This window comes from Equus quagga, chromosome 12 (genome assembly GCF_021613505.1).
Source record: "Equus quagga isolate Etosha38 chromosome 12, UCLA_HA_Equagga_1.0, whole genome shotgun sequence".
Classification (NCBI taxonomy): Eukaryota; Metazoa; Chordata; class Mammalia; order Perissodactyla; family Equidae; genus Equus; species Equus quagga.
The window spans coordinates 66,447,771-66,466,203 of record NC_060278.1 but is presented as its reverse complement, the minus strand read 5'-3'; the positions used below and the strand labels follow the sequence as shown (position 1 = coordinate 66,466,203).

Sequence of the window (18,433 nt, the reverse complement as noted above, 5' to 3'; positions counted from 1 at the left end):
TATGATTCTTGTTAAAAATTCACTCATTAGGTCATATGTCCCAATAGGGGATGAAATTTGAGGAGAACAAATCTTTTGAGCTCTCACTGGACACCTTACTGAGCATTGTGACAGCCACTGTGGGCAGGGTATGACCTTTAGGCTCCTTGAGGACAAAGTCTGTAGCAAATCCCATTTTTTATCAACCTGAGTATCTTGCCTATTAATATATTTTAGTTGAATAAATAAATGTTCTTCCATATCTTTTGGTAAAGTTTTAGCATCTAAGAGGAATCCCATATACTAGAAAAAATAGAAGAGAAAACAAAAGACTATAAATCTTAGTCCCATCTCTCATATCCACCAAAGGGTCAAATCAGACAGTTTATGTGACTCTCTGTGCCGTTCTTCAGCTCTACCATGAGGAGGCCAGGCCAGCCAATCTTTAATTCTATTTACTTTTATAATTGAGAATTACTGTACAATCCCAAAAACCAATGAAAAAAGAAAGCCTGGGGATGGGGGAAAGTAGTGGTGGCACTTTTAGGTAAGCGGTAATGTGATGAGGGGAAATTGAAGGAATGTTAGTGAGGATATAGAAGAAAAGAAGAAAGCATAATGGAAAATGGGACATACTGTGAGCATGGAGAGAGATGCTAGAGTCCTGAAAGATCTACCAGAACCGCCGTCTCCTCTTCCCGGGGCCCCAGATCATTATCAACAGACTTCATTAATTGAGCTGAGAGAAATTGCTTGTGCCGAGTAAGGAAGTGAGTAGGAAGGTCCTCCTAAACTTAGGTGGGCATCAAGCCCAGTTCTGTGAGGTGATACAGTAACGGACAGAACAAGTTACCTGATGGGTTAATTCAGTGCTCTTGGGTTTGTTAAAACAGATTTCCTAGGGGAGTTGGGGGATGAGGGGATTCTCCTTAGAGAGGCTCTGGACAGGCAGATACAGCTGGGGCAGGAGTGATTTGGCCCCTGAAGCAGCATATCTGACTGTGAGGAATCTAGGCCACATTGCAAGAAGAGGACAGGGACCTGAGTCTGCACCAGAGAGAAAGGAGGCAATGCAAGCCCCAATGTGTTGTGGAAATAGAAGAAACACGTCAGACCTGATCAGAGAAGAAACTGGGAATAAAACATGAAAGACTGATGGTTGGAGAAATAGATGCAGATAAGGACCCATGCTCTGCTGTTTCGTCAGACTTGTTTAGCTGGGAAAGTATTGGAAAGAGTCATCTATTCAGTGTTTTCTAAACTTTAAAAAAAAAAACACTTTTAAACACAGTAGAATGCTTTGTTTAAATGCAGGTAGAAGAGGAAGTGGAACTCGGGGGTCTGACGGCCCCAGCAGAGCACGGTTGAACCGCTGATCTCCAGTGTTCAGGAGGTGGATTTGATGGATAATAACCAAGTATCATATGTATAAATAAAAAAAGAGAGCAAAGCAGTTTTACATGGAAATCCATGGTCCTAGCTGATGCAGAGTAACGTTTGTATCACTTATCAATTTATCATACTAACTTTTTGATTTCAAATACATCGTACAGTTTTTATTTGCATCCTTAATTTAGAAGAGTATGTACAGTTCAGTAAATTTTTCAGATGCTGTGAGAACAATCTAAATTGGACTGGTTTTTTTTTTTGCTTTTTTTTGGCTTTTTCTCCCCAAATCCCCCTGGTACCTAGTTGTATATTCTAGTTGGGGGTCCTTCTAGTTGAGGCATGTGGGACGCTGCCTCAACGTGGCCTGACAAGCGATGCCATGTCCGTGCCCAGGATTCGAACCATAGAAACCCCAGGCCGCCTAAGCGGAATGCGCGGACTTAACCACTCGGCCACGGGGCCAGCCCCTAAATTGGACTCTTGAAGATACTTTCCTTCCTCTTCTTTATGAAGCCCTCATGCAGTTATCACTTTTTCTTGGGCAAAATGAATTGAATAATACTCTCATGTATCCGTGACAAAGCGCTCTATCTCTGGAAGGTATGGCTCTGAAATGATGTTGTAATGAGAAAGTCAGGTTCAATGCCCGTTGCATGTTTATAACTGATCTCAAAGAACATAAGAAAACAGTTGTAGCCACAGGAATAAAGAATTTTTATTTAACCTCTAATTTTTTAGTAAACTTCTGTTTATTTTGTTTATTTTGTAACCCACCCCCCCCCCCCCCCAATCTCTTTTTAAAGATACTTTCCCTTGGAATCTGTGAAATACACCTGTTTAAAGCTCTTGGGGTTAAAAATTAAGTATCTCTTGAGTTCAAAGAAGTAGATATGGGGCAGAGAGATGTAAACTGTATTTTTTAATTGCCTTATGTCTTTATTATTGGTTTATGTTATCATTTGTACTGGCCTTATGACACTTTTTTTTAACTAGGTATCTTTTTAGAACATTACTGCCATCTGTCATATTGATAGCATTCTGACAGAGGAAAAAAATCCCCGCTTAACTGTTGTTAAAAATGGGGCAGCATGTAATACCTTTTAAGATGCTTTGAGGGAAACAAGTCAATTTTTGTTATTATTGTCTGTTCATTTTTTGTGTGTCAAAACAAACTCGGGCCTTTTTTATGTTCAAACTGAGAACTAAGGAAACAGTTTTCTAACTTGATTATCTCACAGGTGTGTTTCTAATTGCAGTGCATCACTGCCTAATTTAGAAAATATTCTGATACTTTTCTGTGATGGACCACAATCAGTGACTTTTTAAGGCTTTAATTACTAACATACTGAATCAAAGTGCTTATTATGCCTTGCTTTTAAAAATAAGACATTTTACGATGGAATCACTTTCATCAATTATAGTGTGACAATGATGCAGACATCTTTGTCTAGTTATTAGTGCCAGGGCAAACTTGATTCCCATGGTACTGATTATTGATGGCTACAGTGTATTTCTATTCATAGAAAATGGAATTCATTTCATGTTGATGATCTAGCAAGTAATATACTCTATTGCTGTTACTAGTAGGATCATGATATTATGTAAATATCACAGAGATAAGAAGTCAGTAGGATTGATTTCTTTTCCTTTGTTTAGGACAAAACTTTTCTGAGAAAACACTATCTAATGTGTTACCTTCCTAATAAAGTAACTGGATTTTCATGATAGCTTAATATATCAAGGTTTTATTCCCTAAATTGATGAGAGAGTAAGTAAAAATCTATCAGATCTTATTTTGTTTAAAAATTATAACATTTTATAAAATGCAGCTTTTGATGTGTATTTGTGAAATTGTATATTTTTTAAAGATAAGTTGACTTTCTCAGCAGCATCAGCTTTGAATTTCTACTTCAATGTTCCTTTTATGTTGTAAGGACTGAAAAACATGGACAATGTTAGTTGTAATAATATCCACCACAAATCAAACTTTGTTTATATTTAGATAGAATATGAGACTCAAATTAAGAAGATGCAGCTACTTTCAAAAGATAGCCTGGGAATAACAGATGAACTGAAAGATGAAGATAGAGAAAAGGTAATAAATTAAAATGCTAAACTTTGTGTTAACAGAGGATTTCTGGTGTGTTCATCTTTTAAGATATTGTTTAAAATAAAATCATCTTATTACAAAGATCTTTTTCATTAAACTTTAAGTGATTATTTAAAGACTTTTGCTTATAGAGTATTGCTTTAATGTCTAATTCAATTAAATTTGCTGAAAGGCAGTCACTGTGGGTTTAAAAGAGAGAGATTCCAAAGAAAACCTCAGTGTTATTAGTAGGTGAAATTGTGTTTTTCTACATAATGCTTTGGAGCTGCTTTTTTCTTAGTTCAGATATGTTTTAAATGAAAAGTAAACAAAATGTGGCATTTTGCTTCTTTGTGTATTTAATTTTGTACATTTTAACCTTTTCACAGAGAAAGTGGGAAGAAAAGATTGCATATCTAAGCACAGACAAAAAGCCCGGCAAGGAATCCTTCAATAAACTCTGCTGTGGTGCATGCTTCTAATCCTCCCGCTATCTCCATATAAATGATTCTGTTCAAGACCATAGATGTTTTCTTCCCTAAAAGCAGTAAAGCTCTTTTAGATGAAATGTCTAAAAACATCTTGTAATAACTTGGAGCATGCTGGCAAGAGTAGTCACTTGTGACTGTGTGAAACCCCCTCAGCCAGTCGATATTGTAATAAGCAAAAATGGTCGCATCACTCCATTATTCAGGAAAGCCAACAGCATGCTCGTTCCTTAGGCTGCAGCCTTCATTAAGAAAAGCTTACTGGGCTGAAAGCTGGAAACAGATGATAACGGGATATGATTTTCATATTTAATGCTTTCCTTGGAAGAGTATGTGTGCTACAGATTGATAGAAGAATCAACTGCTACTTTACTAAAAGACTTTCAGGTTTGCCCTATAGCTACCGATGGAATCATTCAGCCAAGAAATTAACTTTTTCTCCTTTTACCTGCTTTATATATCTGCTAAGCAGGCTGCCTGGCTGCCAGTAAATGTTATTATGCAGTTAACTGTTTGGTATTTAAGACTCTTATCAGAAAAGAAACAGAGGCCACACTATTTTGTTTTTATAGTAGGAGGAAGGTTTTAGTTTTCCTTTTTTCCGTGCATTAGCAGGCATTAATCTGAGTTTATAGGAAGTTTTAGTTTTTCTTCCCAAAGATTAAAAAGTTTAAAAACCTAGAATTTAGAGCATTCTTTAAACTGTAAGATACAAAACACCAAGCCCCAGCAACCCTGACCTGTATAAAAAGGCCTTTAATGATAAATGATTTCTGTGCCATTAGATGTACGCCGGATGTGGTATGATGTGATAGACTTCTAAATCATTCAGACAGTTTTTCTGTTTGACATTTGGTCATGAAATAGTTGACATGTTTTTAATCTATAAACTGGTTTGTTCTTTCTGTGCCGCTTCCTGATAGACACATTCTTAGTATGGCAGTGTCAATGGTACTTAAGTAAAACGGGAGATTTTTTTTTCTATTTGCACTCCTGATTCCTTACCTTACATAAAGTTATGTCTCCTTTTTAGTTATATTTAAAGTTAGGACAAGACACATATAGCTGACAACCTCTTAAAAATGTCACATATAATAATTAGAAGTGTTTCCTTTATACGGAAAAGTGTCATCTCCTTAAAAGCTTTGACTATTGGCTGTCTATAAGAATCAATTAGGCAACATTTTGAGAATATTATATCTTGCCTTTTTCAATTTCCCATTGATGTTCCATCAATTTCAAGGTAAATACTTTTCAGTAAAATCATGTCTTAGTTCATCCTTATTACATACTAATTCCAGAACAATTCCTATCATATGTGTTACGTTTTATTTTTCGGTGGAAGTCTGTGATCCTCTTCTTTGGGCAGTCATACGAATTAGTCTCTGTGCGCAGAGTCGTTGGTCTCCAGGGACTGGCCTGAAGCACAATACAGTCTCACTGGTTGAAGTCAGTAATAGATGTTGAGCAAGTGTTCTGTCTGAGACGCCACAAAAGCCTCCCCCGTGAATTCCACAACGCTTGCTCCCCAGGTGCTTCCCACAAGGTGATGTTCTTTCTACGGCACCGGATAGTATGTGATAAGTGCCAGTTACATGGGGCGGGCATGAGGTACATGGAGAAAGAAGGTGTGCTTCCTCTGAAATGAGAACCTAAGGCTTTGTGGAGGAGGTGGTGTTTGAGGTGGTGTGAAGGATGGGTAGGGGGTCAGTCAGTGGGGATGTGATAGGCATTCTAGGATTATGAGTAGACATCTAGGGAGATGTTATGAGTAAAGAAGTAGAAGCAGGAAAGCCCAGTGGATAGTTGTCCGGTTTGGCTAAAGTCTAACATTCTTGTAGAGAAGTGGTAGACAGTGAGCTTGGAAAGGTACATCATGGAACTTCTTAGTACCAGCTCAAGAATTGAGATTTCCCCCCGTAATCGTGTGTGTGTGCATGTGTGTCTGTGTGTTGGGGCAGGTAAAGGAAGGGCTTGTGAACGGAGCAGTTACATCACAGGTGTGCAGCTGGAGGAAGATGAGGCTGGGGAAGGAGTTAGTGGAGCTGAGGGAATCAGCCTTGGTTCAGACGGGAGGAATTAACAAAGGGCCTGAATTGGGGGTGTCCGCTGAAGTGGAAAACACTAATGAAGGGGAAAGGATCTATCAAATGAATGATAATTCTGAATTATAGAAAAAGGTATATTTTTTTAAAGTGGTCGTGCAGCTGTCAACTGTAGGAATAACTTGGATGCTCTGCTAAGAAAAGTCATCAAGTAGTGGTGGTTCATTTTTTCAATGTAAAAACTCTTGCTCAGTTTTATAATAAGACTCCAATGTTTTCATGCATCCAGTGGCTGCTCTTAGAGTCATGTTCTCTTAAGAAAATTCATAATTGGTCTAGACATCCCCCAAGATTGTTTCTACTATTAGTTTACTTAGTAAAGGTTTTTTAAGGGGTTGGTAAACTTTTTGGTTAAAAAGACAAGAGTTCAGGCCCCCATTTGAATCCTCACAAATTTCACTGTAATTTAGTAATGATTCCCCTGTGTTATACACTGTCATTTTTTATTTTGGGTAAACTCTAATTCTGTTGGTCTCTAGACATGTTCTTCTAGTTGCTCAGCTTTTTGTATGAGCAGTGACTAGAGAATATACATAAAAATACATCAGGATGTATCTACCTAAGAGAGATGGGGATGGCGTTTGTGCAGGAATAAATTTTGGGTTGGGGATTGTGAATTTTCTTTGAACTATTATGCTGTGAAATACGTTCTACTAAAAGCAGCAGTGAACTAAACGCTTCATAGCAAGATTATACTCTGCGAGGACTGGAGAACTGTGGAGGACCAGGGAATTCCACCACCGGGCTAAAGGCTGGTTGGGGACTTCTGCTTTCCCTGTTGTAAACCTTCCTGCAGGGGTCACGTGGAGCATGGTTGTGCAGGTTGTTACTTCCACTTCTAATACTAATAGTAACAATGAATGATGATCATTGTATACTTATCCTGTGCCAGGTGCTGCATTAAGCACTTTATATTGATCAATTCATTTAATCTTCTCAGTGATCCTGGAAGTGGATACTGTCGTTACCCTCATTTTATAGGAGGGCTCAGAGGGGTAAGTTAACTTGCCCAAGACTACACAGCTAGGCAGCGTCAAAATCAAACCCAGACCATTTGGCTTCAGCATCTATGCTATTAGCCATCCTGCTAGACTGCCTTTTAAGGTAGCAGGGGTGAATGCTCTCCACAAGTTGCGAGAAATTCCTGATCAGATAAAAACATCCTAGCCATACATGTGAAGTATTCCAATTTATTTAGATGCTGCATTTTTATCTAACCCTAGGAGAGAGTGAAATGGTCTCCCTTGGTGCTGTAATATTCCAGCAGATCAGGTGAGCCATGAAAAGCAGAGTGCCTGTCTAAATTGCTCACGTTTCCTATAAAAGGAGCATCCGTTTGAGATGGCTGTTGGGCAGAAGAAATACCTTAAAGCTCCACTGAAGAAGACTTCAAGCGAGAAGACATATGTGTGCCTGGTGTGCAGTGGCTTTAGCCGTGGGTTTGAGCTGCGTCAGGAGAGGTAGTGGAGCTGTGACTGTGCACAGCCCCGCTGCAGGAGAGTCACCAGACAGGGAAGACACCCCAGCATTGCATGGTGGGAAGAGTTCCATTCCTGAGAGGACAACCTGCAGCTCCCGGGGTCTGAGTGGCGTTTGTAAGACCAAGGCAGCTACTGTAGGGCCCAGCTCATCTCCAATGGCTGAAGCGATCAGCGTTATGGAGGGGACGCCTGATTGAAATAAACATTGTGGCAAGGGGAAAGGAGTCATAAGATTCTCCCAAAGTGCCCATATTTAAAGAGGAAATGACTTAGGTTGGAATCTACTGGAAGCAGATCCTGAGACAAGGATTTGCGTGTAAGTAGTTTATTTAGAAGAGGGGCCCAGGAATCCCAGATAGAGCAGAAAATGACACAGCCAGTAAAGACTGTGACTGAGTGGGTTACCACGGTGAGCAGCTGGAGCGCAGTCCCATCACAGAACCTTGAGAGCCTGTGTAGAGAACGTGCCTCGGCGTTTTCCCATCTTGGGCTGGGAAAGGGAGGCCTTTACCCTTCACATCCCATCTGTCACTGACACTGTTGTTCTTGGCTCCACTTCTGGCAGCTGCACAGCAGCGAGGGAAGTGCTCAGGCCAGGAGGCACAGGTGCTTGTAGGAGGACACTGTGGGCATGTACTGGGATGGTGAGGGCCCCAGGGATATGGGTCTGGTCCTGTCATACCTGCTGTAGGAAAAAACAGTAAGTGGAGGGGTGACGGGGTTGGGTTCTTACTTAAAGTTGTCTCTATAAGCCCCAGTTTCTTATCCTTACTAGCCCACAGTGCTTCCTTCACCAATAGTCTCCTTGCATCTCTGCTCAGTTATAAACAGTACATAAGAATCTCCCTAAAGTGGGGCTCTGAGTGGTTGCCCAGGTTTCTAATACTGGGCTGTTGTACCTTCATGGGGATGGTGACCCGTCAGCTCTGCCATCCTTAAAGATGTGACTTTATTTGACCTAGAGCAATGACAAGTTGCAAGGTAGTCTCTCTGTGTTCAGCTGGATGTCTTTTATCTTAATAGCTTTTTAATTCATATGTATTTCTATTCAGAAAACAATTAGAAATTAAACTGAATACGCAAATAGTTTTTCAAGTCCTGCCCCTGAAACTAGATCTGCCTACATTTTTTCAGGAGAGGGCAGTAAATGCTCTTCTCGCCAGGCTCACTAGACCACGAGCTCCCACAGGGCAGGGCCCAGGGCCCCTTCCCCTGCTACACCTAGTGAGGGACAGCAGCCTGCAGCCCTTCAAAGAGGAAGAAGAGAGATGTTCTCTTTGAGCCTGGTGTGCATCCCATTGCACATGGAGTTAGAGGGCAAATGAAGTTTGAACTCTCCACATCCTGCTTCCTTTTGGGGTGCCTTCCAGGTGGGTGGTGGGGAATGTGGCTCAGATTTACAGCTAACACTTATATTGGTCTTGCTGTGTTTCAGGTACCAAGGACTTTATATATATGCATATATAAATGTTTATAAATATACACACAAACATAAACATATACACACTCTCATTGCAACAACCTTACAAAGTAAGAATTATTTTTATATCCATTTTACAGATTACGAAACAGAGGCCAAAGTTAAGTAACTTGTTCCCAGGTGACACAACTGGTCAGTGGAAGAGCTAGGATTCAGATCCCAGCAGACTGGTTCAGAGCCTTAATTAATAAGTTTATCAACTCACTTTTCAGTTACTGGAAGAAAGGTTTCACTTAATAAAATGGTGGGAGGGAGCCTTTCTTTAAGGGATTTAGCCTCTCTCATAGTCAAGAATGAAAGTAACAATAAAGTCTTACCTTTTGTGGAGACATTTGGCTACCCAACTGTCATTCCTTTCCCCTCCTCTATGGTGGAATTATGGGACAAGTGTATTATGTGTCAAGGCTCTTACAAGTGAGAAAGCTGCGTTCATACATATGGATGCACCTCTTACAGTGGAGTGATGGGGAAGAGAGAAAAAGTGAACAAGAAGGGGAAGAGGAAACATAAGTGGATTTTGCAAGAGGAAGATAAATTTTATGGGGAACAATTTCTTTTCTACTTTTCTCCCTACAAGGGATTACAGAAGCCTCCACAGGAGAACAAACATTGGTTTCTTGTTCTTTAGAAGACTTTCCAAACTTCATGTACTTATATTCTATGAAATACTATATTAGTAGAAAAAGACAGTCTTCTTCATATAGTCTGAAAAAAAAAAGATTAGTGCCCAGAACTTCTTTGGAAAGGAATCTAGCAATAACTATCACAGTTGATGGCCTCATACACTTTGTACCAGCAGTCCAACTTTTGGTAATCTGTCCTCCAGAAATAGAAGCTCTAGTTAATTTAATAATGCTCATACAGTAAGAAAAAAATTAAATGTATGAGGAAGGAATGGGCAGGTGGTTAGCCCATTTTAGGAAGAAGGAGCTCGCCTGTGGATGAGGTTGCTCTTTTCATTGTGGTAGGGATGAGTTGCTTCTCTCTTTCCTCAGATCTCTCAGAATTAGAAAACAGAGGTGGTGTTCTGTCTCTCTGCTGTAGTTCCGCACACATCCTTAGTGAACAGGGAACTCTAAGAGACATAATTATATCCTGAGTCACCCTATTCAGGAATCACAGAGCATATCCAGGGCATATTAAATTGTGTTATAAAAGAAAGAGCTTTTGTCTTGATATTCTCAGATACTTGTTACGCTTCTGTTCTTCACTTGAAAACCATGACTTGACTTTGTATTGTTTTGATGAAGGCAGTTGCTTAGGCCTGGAGATATTGTGGAAAATGTTGGTGCTGGGGTGTTTGTGTTCATTTGATTTTTGAAAATCACTTACTGCTAAAATTTAGGAATGCTGACTTTCTCCTGAAGCTTCTATCTGCTTTTCTACTCTTCCTGTTTACCCTATGTGGGCTGTTTTATTTATCAGGTGCAAGCTCCATTTAGAGTCTATTTAGTAGATCTGATTTTGTCCTGGTTGTGTTTAGTAAGAAATTAGACATAGACTTCAGATTCATTATTAGGGATTTTTATTTATTTTTTCAAAAAAGCTGTGGTTCAGTAACAATTTGAGTTTAAATGATTCAGTTTTGAGAATTGTAGCATAAGAAATGGGCACTAGAGTCCTCATGTCTGGGTTTGAATCCTGTGACATAGAGCAAATTGTTCAACCTTGTTAAGTCTTGTAAGAGTAGGGATAATAACAATGGTTGTTTTGAAGAACAAAAAAGGTAATGAATATAAATCTGCTTGACATCTGGTAAGTGCCTGACAAATGTTCACTGATCCTCTCACCACTCTCACCATCATCACCATCTTTGTTCTCCACCAGGTCAGCCATACTTTGGTCCTGGCTTCTTGCCTCTGATCTAGGATAGTGGAGAGGCTGGCTGTGGGGATGGAGAGGCTACCTATGAATTAAAGAAATGAGAGAGAAAGCCACCTGGTGGTAACAACTCATAATAGATTGATTTTACAGTGATTTATCCTACAAAATAACTTAGAGAAAGTATGTTTGAAGCCTGAATTTAATGGGTCCATTAAAGAATTTAGATAGCTCCGACAACTATTGGAGTTAATGGCCAGAGACATCTCTTTGTGGCCTCAGTGGAGAAAATTTGATTATGTCTGTTATCTATCACAGTGACAAAATGAAAGGAGTGAAAAATGACCTTGGTCTGCCTTAGTCGTCTCAGTGGTGTCTTAGTTGGCTCAGGCTGCCATAGCAGAATACTGCAGACTGGGCGGCTTAAACAACAGGAATTTATTTTCTCACACTTCTGGAGGCTAGAAGTCCAAAATCAAGGTGCCAGCAGGGTTGGTTTCTGGTGAGGCCTCTCTCCTTGGGTTGCAGGTGGCCGCAGTCTCTCTCTGTCCTCATATGCCCCTTTGCTCTGCTTGTGCATGGAGAGAGATCAATCTCTGGGGTGTCTTCCTCTTCTAAGGACACCAGTCCTATCAGATTAATGTTCCACCCTTATGACCTCATTTAACCTTAATTCCTCCTTAACGCTCTGTCTCCAAATACAGTCACATTGGGGATTGGGGCTTCAACAGAAGAAGAATTTAGGGGGAGCACCTACATTTCTCCTGCATTTCTGAAGGAACGTTTCGGTGGATACAGAATTCTTGTTTGACAGTCTCTTTCTTTCAGTACTTTGAATGTGTTATCCTACTGCCTGCTTGCCTCCATGGTTTCTGATGAGAAATCACCTGTTAATCTTATTGAGGATCCCTTGTATGTGAGGAGTCACTTCTCTGTTTTCACTTCAAGATTCTCTCTTTTTCTTTGGCTTTCAATAATTTGATTGTGATATATCTAGGTGAGGATCTCTGAGTTTCTCATATTTGGACTTTTTTGAGTTTCTTGGAAGTATAGGTTGATGTTTTTCATCAAATTTGGGAAGTTTTTGCCATTATTTCTTCAGAATTCTTTCTGCACCTTTTTCTTTCTCTTCGCCTTCTGGGGCTTTCATTGTGCGTATGTTGGTATGCTTGATGGTGTCCCACAGATCTCTGAATCTCTGTTCATTTTCCTTCATTCTTTTTTCTTTCTTTTCCTCAGTCTGGATAATCTCAATTGACTTATATTCAAGTTTATTGATGGTTTCTTCTGCCTGTTTATATCTGCTGCTGAACCCCTCTAGTGATTTTTTTGTTCTTGTGATTGTAATTTTCAACTGCAGAATTGCTATTTGGTTCTTTTTTTAAAAAAAAATAAAATACTTTCTGTCTCTTTACTGATAGTCTGTATTTGGACATTGTTCTCATGCTTTCCTTTAGTTCTTTAGACATGATTTCCCTTAGTTTTTTGAACATATTTAAAATAGCCAATTTAAAGCCTTTTTCCAGTAAGTCCAACATCTGGGCTTCCTCAAGGATGGTCTCTATTGACTGCTTTTTTTCCTCCTGTGTACGGGCTATATTTTCTTGTGTTTTTTTCATGTCTCATAATTTTTTGTTAAAATTTGGACATTTTAAATAATCAAATATGATAATTCTGAACATATGATTTCTCCCCCTCCCAGAGTTTATTGTTGCTGTTTATATATTTAGTGACTTTATGAACTAATTATATAAAGTCTTTATTTTTTGTCATGTGTGGTCAGTGAAGTTTCTGTTCACTTACTCGTGATCAGCTAATGATTAGACAGAAACGTTTTTTAAATGCCTAAAACCAGTAAGTCCCACAGTCTTTGCCAAGGGGCTTTGAGTGTGTGTTGGAGCACACCTTCAGTACTCATCCAGACAGCTTACAACTCCACCTTGGCCTTTACTTAATGCTTGCACAGAGCCTCAGGGTGAGCTTGGGGTGAGAGCTTAGGCCCTTCTCAGGACTTTTGCTGAGCATGTTGAAGGCCTGAGCATGCAGATGGCCATCTAGATTTCCAGGAGTATTTTGAGCTTTTCAAAGCCCTCTATGGACATCTTGTTTACCAGCTTTTCCTTTTAAGTTTTTTTGGTTACCCTGTTGTTTACCTAGCTTTTATCTGCTGCCTTAGGCAGCCTTGATGTCAAACGATTGTCTCTGGTTGTTTTTGACAAATGCCCCCAAGGAGAAGGCTGTTTGTACTATGTGAGCTCCAAGTCAGGTCAAATAAAGACAGTCTTGTGAGTGTAGTCTTCCAGGAAACCACCAGATAAGTCAAATAGTGACAGTTCTCTGGGAGTGGGGCTTTGAAGGAATGCCATCTCTTTTCTACTCCTTCCAGTAGCTGTTACACTGCTGGTTTACAGGCTGTGATTACAGGCTGTTGATTTTCAAGGTTACCACAGACCTGACGAGGGGGAAAATGAGAATAGGACAAGTTAAAACGCCATACAGTGTACTGTTTTTACCAATAGTCAGTTGTTTTTCCTGAATAAATCCTCCCAGATTGCTGCAAGCCCTTGGTTAAACTCTGGAGTTCTGAAAAGTTATTCTAAAGTTGTTTTCCAGCATTACTATTTCTTTTATGGAGCATAGAATTTTGAGAGGTCTTTATCCTACCATTTTCTCTGACATCCCTGTTCATTTGTTTTTAACTTTGAAGTTGTTTCTTTTATTTTGGACCATGGAAGAGATGGTATATTTGAAGAGAAGGAACACCTGATTCTGTTTCAGCTGTGTGTATGGCATTTTCTGTCTTAAAATTTTGGCCTCAGTTTTTCCATATGCAGAAAAGGGATGTGAATACATCTCCCCATCTATTCCGTATGGCTCTGTGAACTACATGCTGCTGTGTGGGAGTCAGCCCTATAGCCAAGTGGTTAAGTTTATGCTCTGCTTCAGTGGCCCAAGGTTTGGCAGTTTGGATCCTGGGTGCGGACCTACACACCACTCATCAGGCCATGCTGTGGCGGCATCCCACATAGAAGAATTAGAATGACCTATAACTAGGATATACAACTATGTACTGAGGCTTTGGGAAAGAAAAAAAAAAAGAGGAAGATTGGCAGCAGATGTTAGCTCAGGGTCGATCTTCCTCACCAAAAATAATAATTAAAAAACCAAATTAATGCTACTATGTATGTGGAGATGCTTCAATTTCTTTGGAAGAAAAGCACTTAACTTCCTCAAGGCTTCATGATTGTTACTTCCAATTCTGCTTCCCACTCTGTGTCCTTGATCAAGCCACTGAACCAGTTGCTTCTGTTTCTTTCTCCACCCCTCCCTTCTTCTTCTCCCCTCCCCTCTCTCTTTTTAAGGAAGAGACAATTCTCATTCTCTTGATAGACATGACGGTAAATATAAATTGCTTTAAATGTCTTTAAAGTTATTTGAAGATATTCAAGAAAAACTTGTCTGCAGTTTGACTAGAAATTATGACTGTTTTGCACATACACGGTATATTTTAATGCAATCCTGAATGTGGTTATTGGAGGTTTTTATATTACACATAATAGTAGAAATAGTGTTGTGAAACCTGCAGGAGTCCTTTGTATGCATCTCTCTCTCTTTCTCTCTCCTTTTTTTTGGTCAAGTACCTCCCTAGCTCCATCAAATCTGAGCTTCTCTGAGGAAAGTGGTTAGAACTCACAGCTTTTTTTTTTAATTGTGGTAAAATATGCATAACATAAAATTTACCATTTTAACCTTGTTTAAGGGTACAGCTTAGTGGCATTAAGTACATTCACCTAGTTGTGCAAGGTATGCATTTCTTTTTGAAAAATATAGATTCCATAGTTCTTTGACAATATTTGCTTTGTGAACCAACATTGCTTTTAAAATAAAATAGTATGGACTACACTGTTTTTTTGCTCATTTATTTTGTAGGAAGCCATGAGTTTTATAAACATGGTAGATGTTGATTTCAGTGAACATGCTTCCTTTACCTCATTTCATTTCTGAAAACAACCTAAACAACCTAATTGTTCAAATACACTATGTTTGACTCTCATCTCTTTTGTGCTGCAGGTTGCAATGCAGGCAGGAATTAACTCGGGGACAGCTGTGTCAAGAGGATTGTATCAACCAGCAACAATCTTTATGGGCCTCCAAATGTCAGCCATCTCAAGCATTGGAGATTTTAGTACAGAGCAGAAATCTCCCCAGCCCACAGAGAACTTTTCAATTTCTGACCCACATTCACACCAACAGACAGCCCAGAGCAGTAATGTGACAGACAGCTATGGAGTACAAACTAATAGTGACACACAGTGCTTAAATAAGTCCGACAAAATAGATGGAAAGACATCTCTTCAGATTGGTGAGGAAACGCCAGTCACAGCCGGCGTATTGTCTGAGGAGGAACAGACTCATTGCTTGGAGATAGGAAGCAACACACGTCACGGCAAGAGTAATTTATCTGAAGGCAAAAAGTCTGCTGAACTCCATTCCCTGTTACAGGAAAGATTAAGTCCAGAGAACAGAACCACTGATTTAAAGTGTGACAGTTCCAGCAGATCAGAGGGAGAAATACTGACACGGGAACATATTGAAGTCAAGGAAGGAAGTGCCAGACCGCCAGTCTCTCCAATATCAGTCTCAGAATACTGTGCATCTGAAAATAAGTGTTCTCAAGAGAAGCGTTCTGCTCAGGAAGGTTTCTCAGGTTGGGTGAGAGGCTGAGATTGTTTGCTGGATTTTGTTGGTATTTGGTTTTTCTGGGTGGTAGTGGTCTTATGTAAGAACAAAGTATACTCTCTAATTTTATCTCTTTGTCAAAAAACAAAAGTACAGCTGTGGCTTTGCAGACAAGTTCCATTCTAATGAATTCTTAAATATATACCTGGAAATATTTTTGCAAGCAAATTCTCTGATTTTTAAACCCATTGTTATATTTTAAAAATATTTTTAATGAGCTTTTAAGTACTATAGTTAGTTGTGGATTGTTTCTACGTGATTTAAACTGATGAGTAATCCTGCTCTGCAAGGTGGAGCATCTTAGCTCGCTTCTCCCTGCACTTAGTGATCAGTAATCTGTTCACATCTCCTCTTACAGGTCATCTTCCTTCCGGGGACCCAGAGTCACAGAAGCCTTTCAGAAGAGTGCAGCAGGAGCGGGAGGAGGAAAGTTTGAGCAGCAGCAGTGACCTCACAGTTTCTATAAGTGATGATGATCTGATTTTAAAGAGTCCAGAACCACAGCCAAATCCGACGGACAAGATGGAGGGAGAAGACGGAATAGAGGCCTTAAGTTTAATCTACTCTGAGCAAGAAAGAGATGCCCTATCCACCGAAAAACATAATTGTATTTTGCAAACTCTAAGCTCTCCTGATTCAAAAAGGGAATCCTCCACTAACTCACCAGCAAGACAGTAAGCCATTCAATGTTTTTTTTACTGTTGTGTTTTTAACTGTAGACATTTTTAGAGATCATTCCACTGCGAATGTGTTATTGAACACTCAGTCATGAATGTAGGTTCCTAAGTCTCATAAATAATCTTTTAGAAAGGGTCTAGTTTTCTTTTTTTTATAAAATAGTTTTAAAAGTCTGAATATCATTGAAATCCTGGTGGTTGGCAGTTTATAATTATATCCAGACAATCCTTGGCTGATGCATAAGTCCTTCCCCCCCCCCCCCCCCACCCCGCAGCCTTTTAGAAAAAAAATCATTTTGAAGTTGTGGTAACACAGAAGGTGACAAACAGGTAAACATACTAGGAATTCACCTTTAGAGTCTTAAGAACTTTGTCTGTAATTAATTTGCTTGATCCTAATATCCCTTGCTATAGTGTCATTTTTGTCATACGATTAAATATGAGTTAATACGTTCTTCTAAGTGTGTATTTAAGCCAGCTTTCCTTTTCTGAATGTAAATATAAGGACATTGGAGTCTCTAATGTTGAATAGGAACAACGTCAGTGTTATACATTTTGAGGGCTTATTGTAATATCCAGCTCAAGGAAGCTCAGGTATGATTTTTTTACTGTTGATTGGAGGGACTAGGTGGAATTGCATAGAAAACATGAAAACTGTTGAAAATCAATTCTGCAATGAAAAATAACTCTAATAGCATCAAATCTCTTTTAGGATTGGAAGGAACCTGAGTAAACAACCTAAGGTACATCTCGCCTTTTAAAAATGAGGAAACTAAGGCCGGGGGCGTAGGAGCGACACATAGGCCACTGGGGCAGACCCTCCATACAGCCTGCCTCCCCAACCCACATGCCACACCTAGAATTTTCTGTTACACTGTGATGCTGTCACTCTTTCCAACAGTCCCAGCAACAGTGAAAAGCCAAGTGAGCATTCTTGTATATGAGGGTGTATATTCTCTTTTACAGCACCATTGTACCTTTTAATGTCTTGCCTCTTACCATTCATTACTTATGGTGAAAATTTTAATCTGTAGTCTGACTTTAAACTGATGTTCAAGAAATATTTATTAATAGTGCATCCAAGTACAAAGTATTTGTGCTGTGGATGGAAAAACCAACACGGTTCCTGTGCTTGGGAAATTTGATTTATTAGAGAGGCAAGCCAAATGTATTTTTCTAGTAATAATACTTCTCTCATCGAAGAGGTACAGATATTGTATACTACATCATCAGAAACTGTATTACTAGAGATAGAATGTATGTACTTTGGGTTTTGTATCGTAGGCTTCTTTTTTTTTTTTTTGAGGAAGACTAGCCCTGAGCTAACATCTGCCAATCCTCCTCTTTTTGCTCAGGAAGACTGGCCCTGAGCTAACATCCATGCCCATCTTCCTCTACTTTATATGTGGGACGCCTACCATAGCATGGCTTGCCAAGCGGTGCCATGTCCACACCCGGGATCCAAATTGGTGAACCCCGGGCGCACTTAACCACTGCGCCACCGGGCCAGCCCCTGTAGGCTTCTTTTTATAGCAATTCACTGGACAAGTTAGTACTTTGGTAGGCTAACTGAAAGACTAGTGTACTTGCCTGGAACAGTCTTTTTCTGAGATGAAAAAAGTTGAGTATGTTATAGAATTCAGAGTGTTCTGTCTCTGTTTCCTGTGATCTTAAAGCCAAGCTCCTTAGAATTTTGGGATATAGTTTTCCAAAATTTATTAGAAAATATGGGCATTTGGGCAATTTTTGAATAATTTGTCTGAATAGAATGCTCCCAGAAAGAAAGGTCAGTCAGCAGTGGTTGTTTTCTGTCTGTCACCAGATTTGAGCCCATTGATTTTTCTGTGGTGAAACTACTCCCCAGGAATAGGTTGAAGGTGGTTTTAAATGATCCTGGTTAGCCCGCTGATGTCCCTCTGCTTTTGAGGTCCTGCGTTCTCTTGTTTCCTCTTTAGCATGAACTCTCCTCCTTTGCTCTAAGGGTTCATCTGAGACCATAGCGTTGTATTTACAGAGCTAGTACTGTGACCTCAAAGGCTCGTTATCTCAGTTTACTTTAGGGTCTGTTGGGGCCTGGAGAAAAGCCACTTGAATGAATTTTAGTTAACAAAGATGAAGAGGTGGGACAAAGGAAGACACATAGAAGGATCTGAACAGGAAACTGGAACCTCTGATTTGAGGAGA

At 39.7% G+C, this 18,433-nt stretch overlaps 1 protein-coding gene across 5 annotated transcripts in view; it reads left to right on the top strand.

Annotated features, from left to right (window-relative positions):
- Positions 1 to 18,433, top strand: part of KIZ (kizuna centrosomal protein) — a 120,426-nt gene that overhangs the window by 16,212 nt on the left and 85,781 nt on the right. For 4 of the 5 annotated variants that reach the window (XM_046679432.1, XM_046679431.1, XM_046679429.1 and 1 more), the window contains 3 exons: positions 3,371 to 3,463; positions 14,904 to 15,540; positions 15,931 to 16,246. In XM_046679432.1, coding sequence (XP_046535388.1) covers positions 3,371 to 3,463; positions 14,904 to 15,540; positions 15,931 to 16,246 — 1,046 coding nt within the window. The remainder of the gene's footprint in view (positions 1 to 3,370; positions 3,464 to 14,903; positions 15,541 to 15,930; positions 16,247 to 18,433) is intronic. The other variant, XM_046679430.1, reaches the window with a different exon arrangement.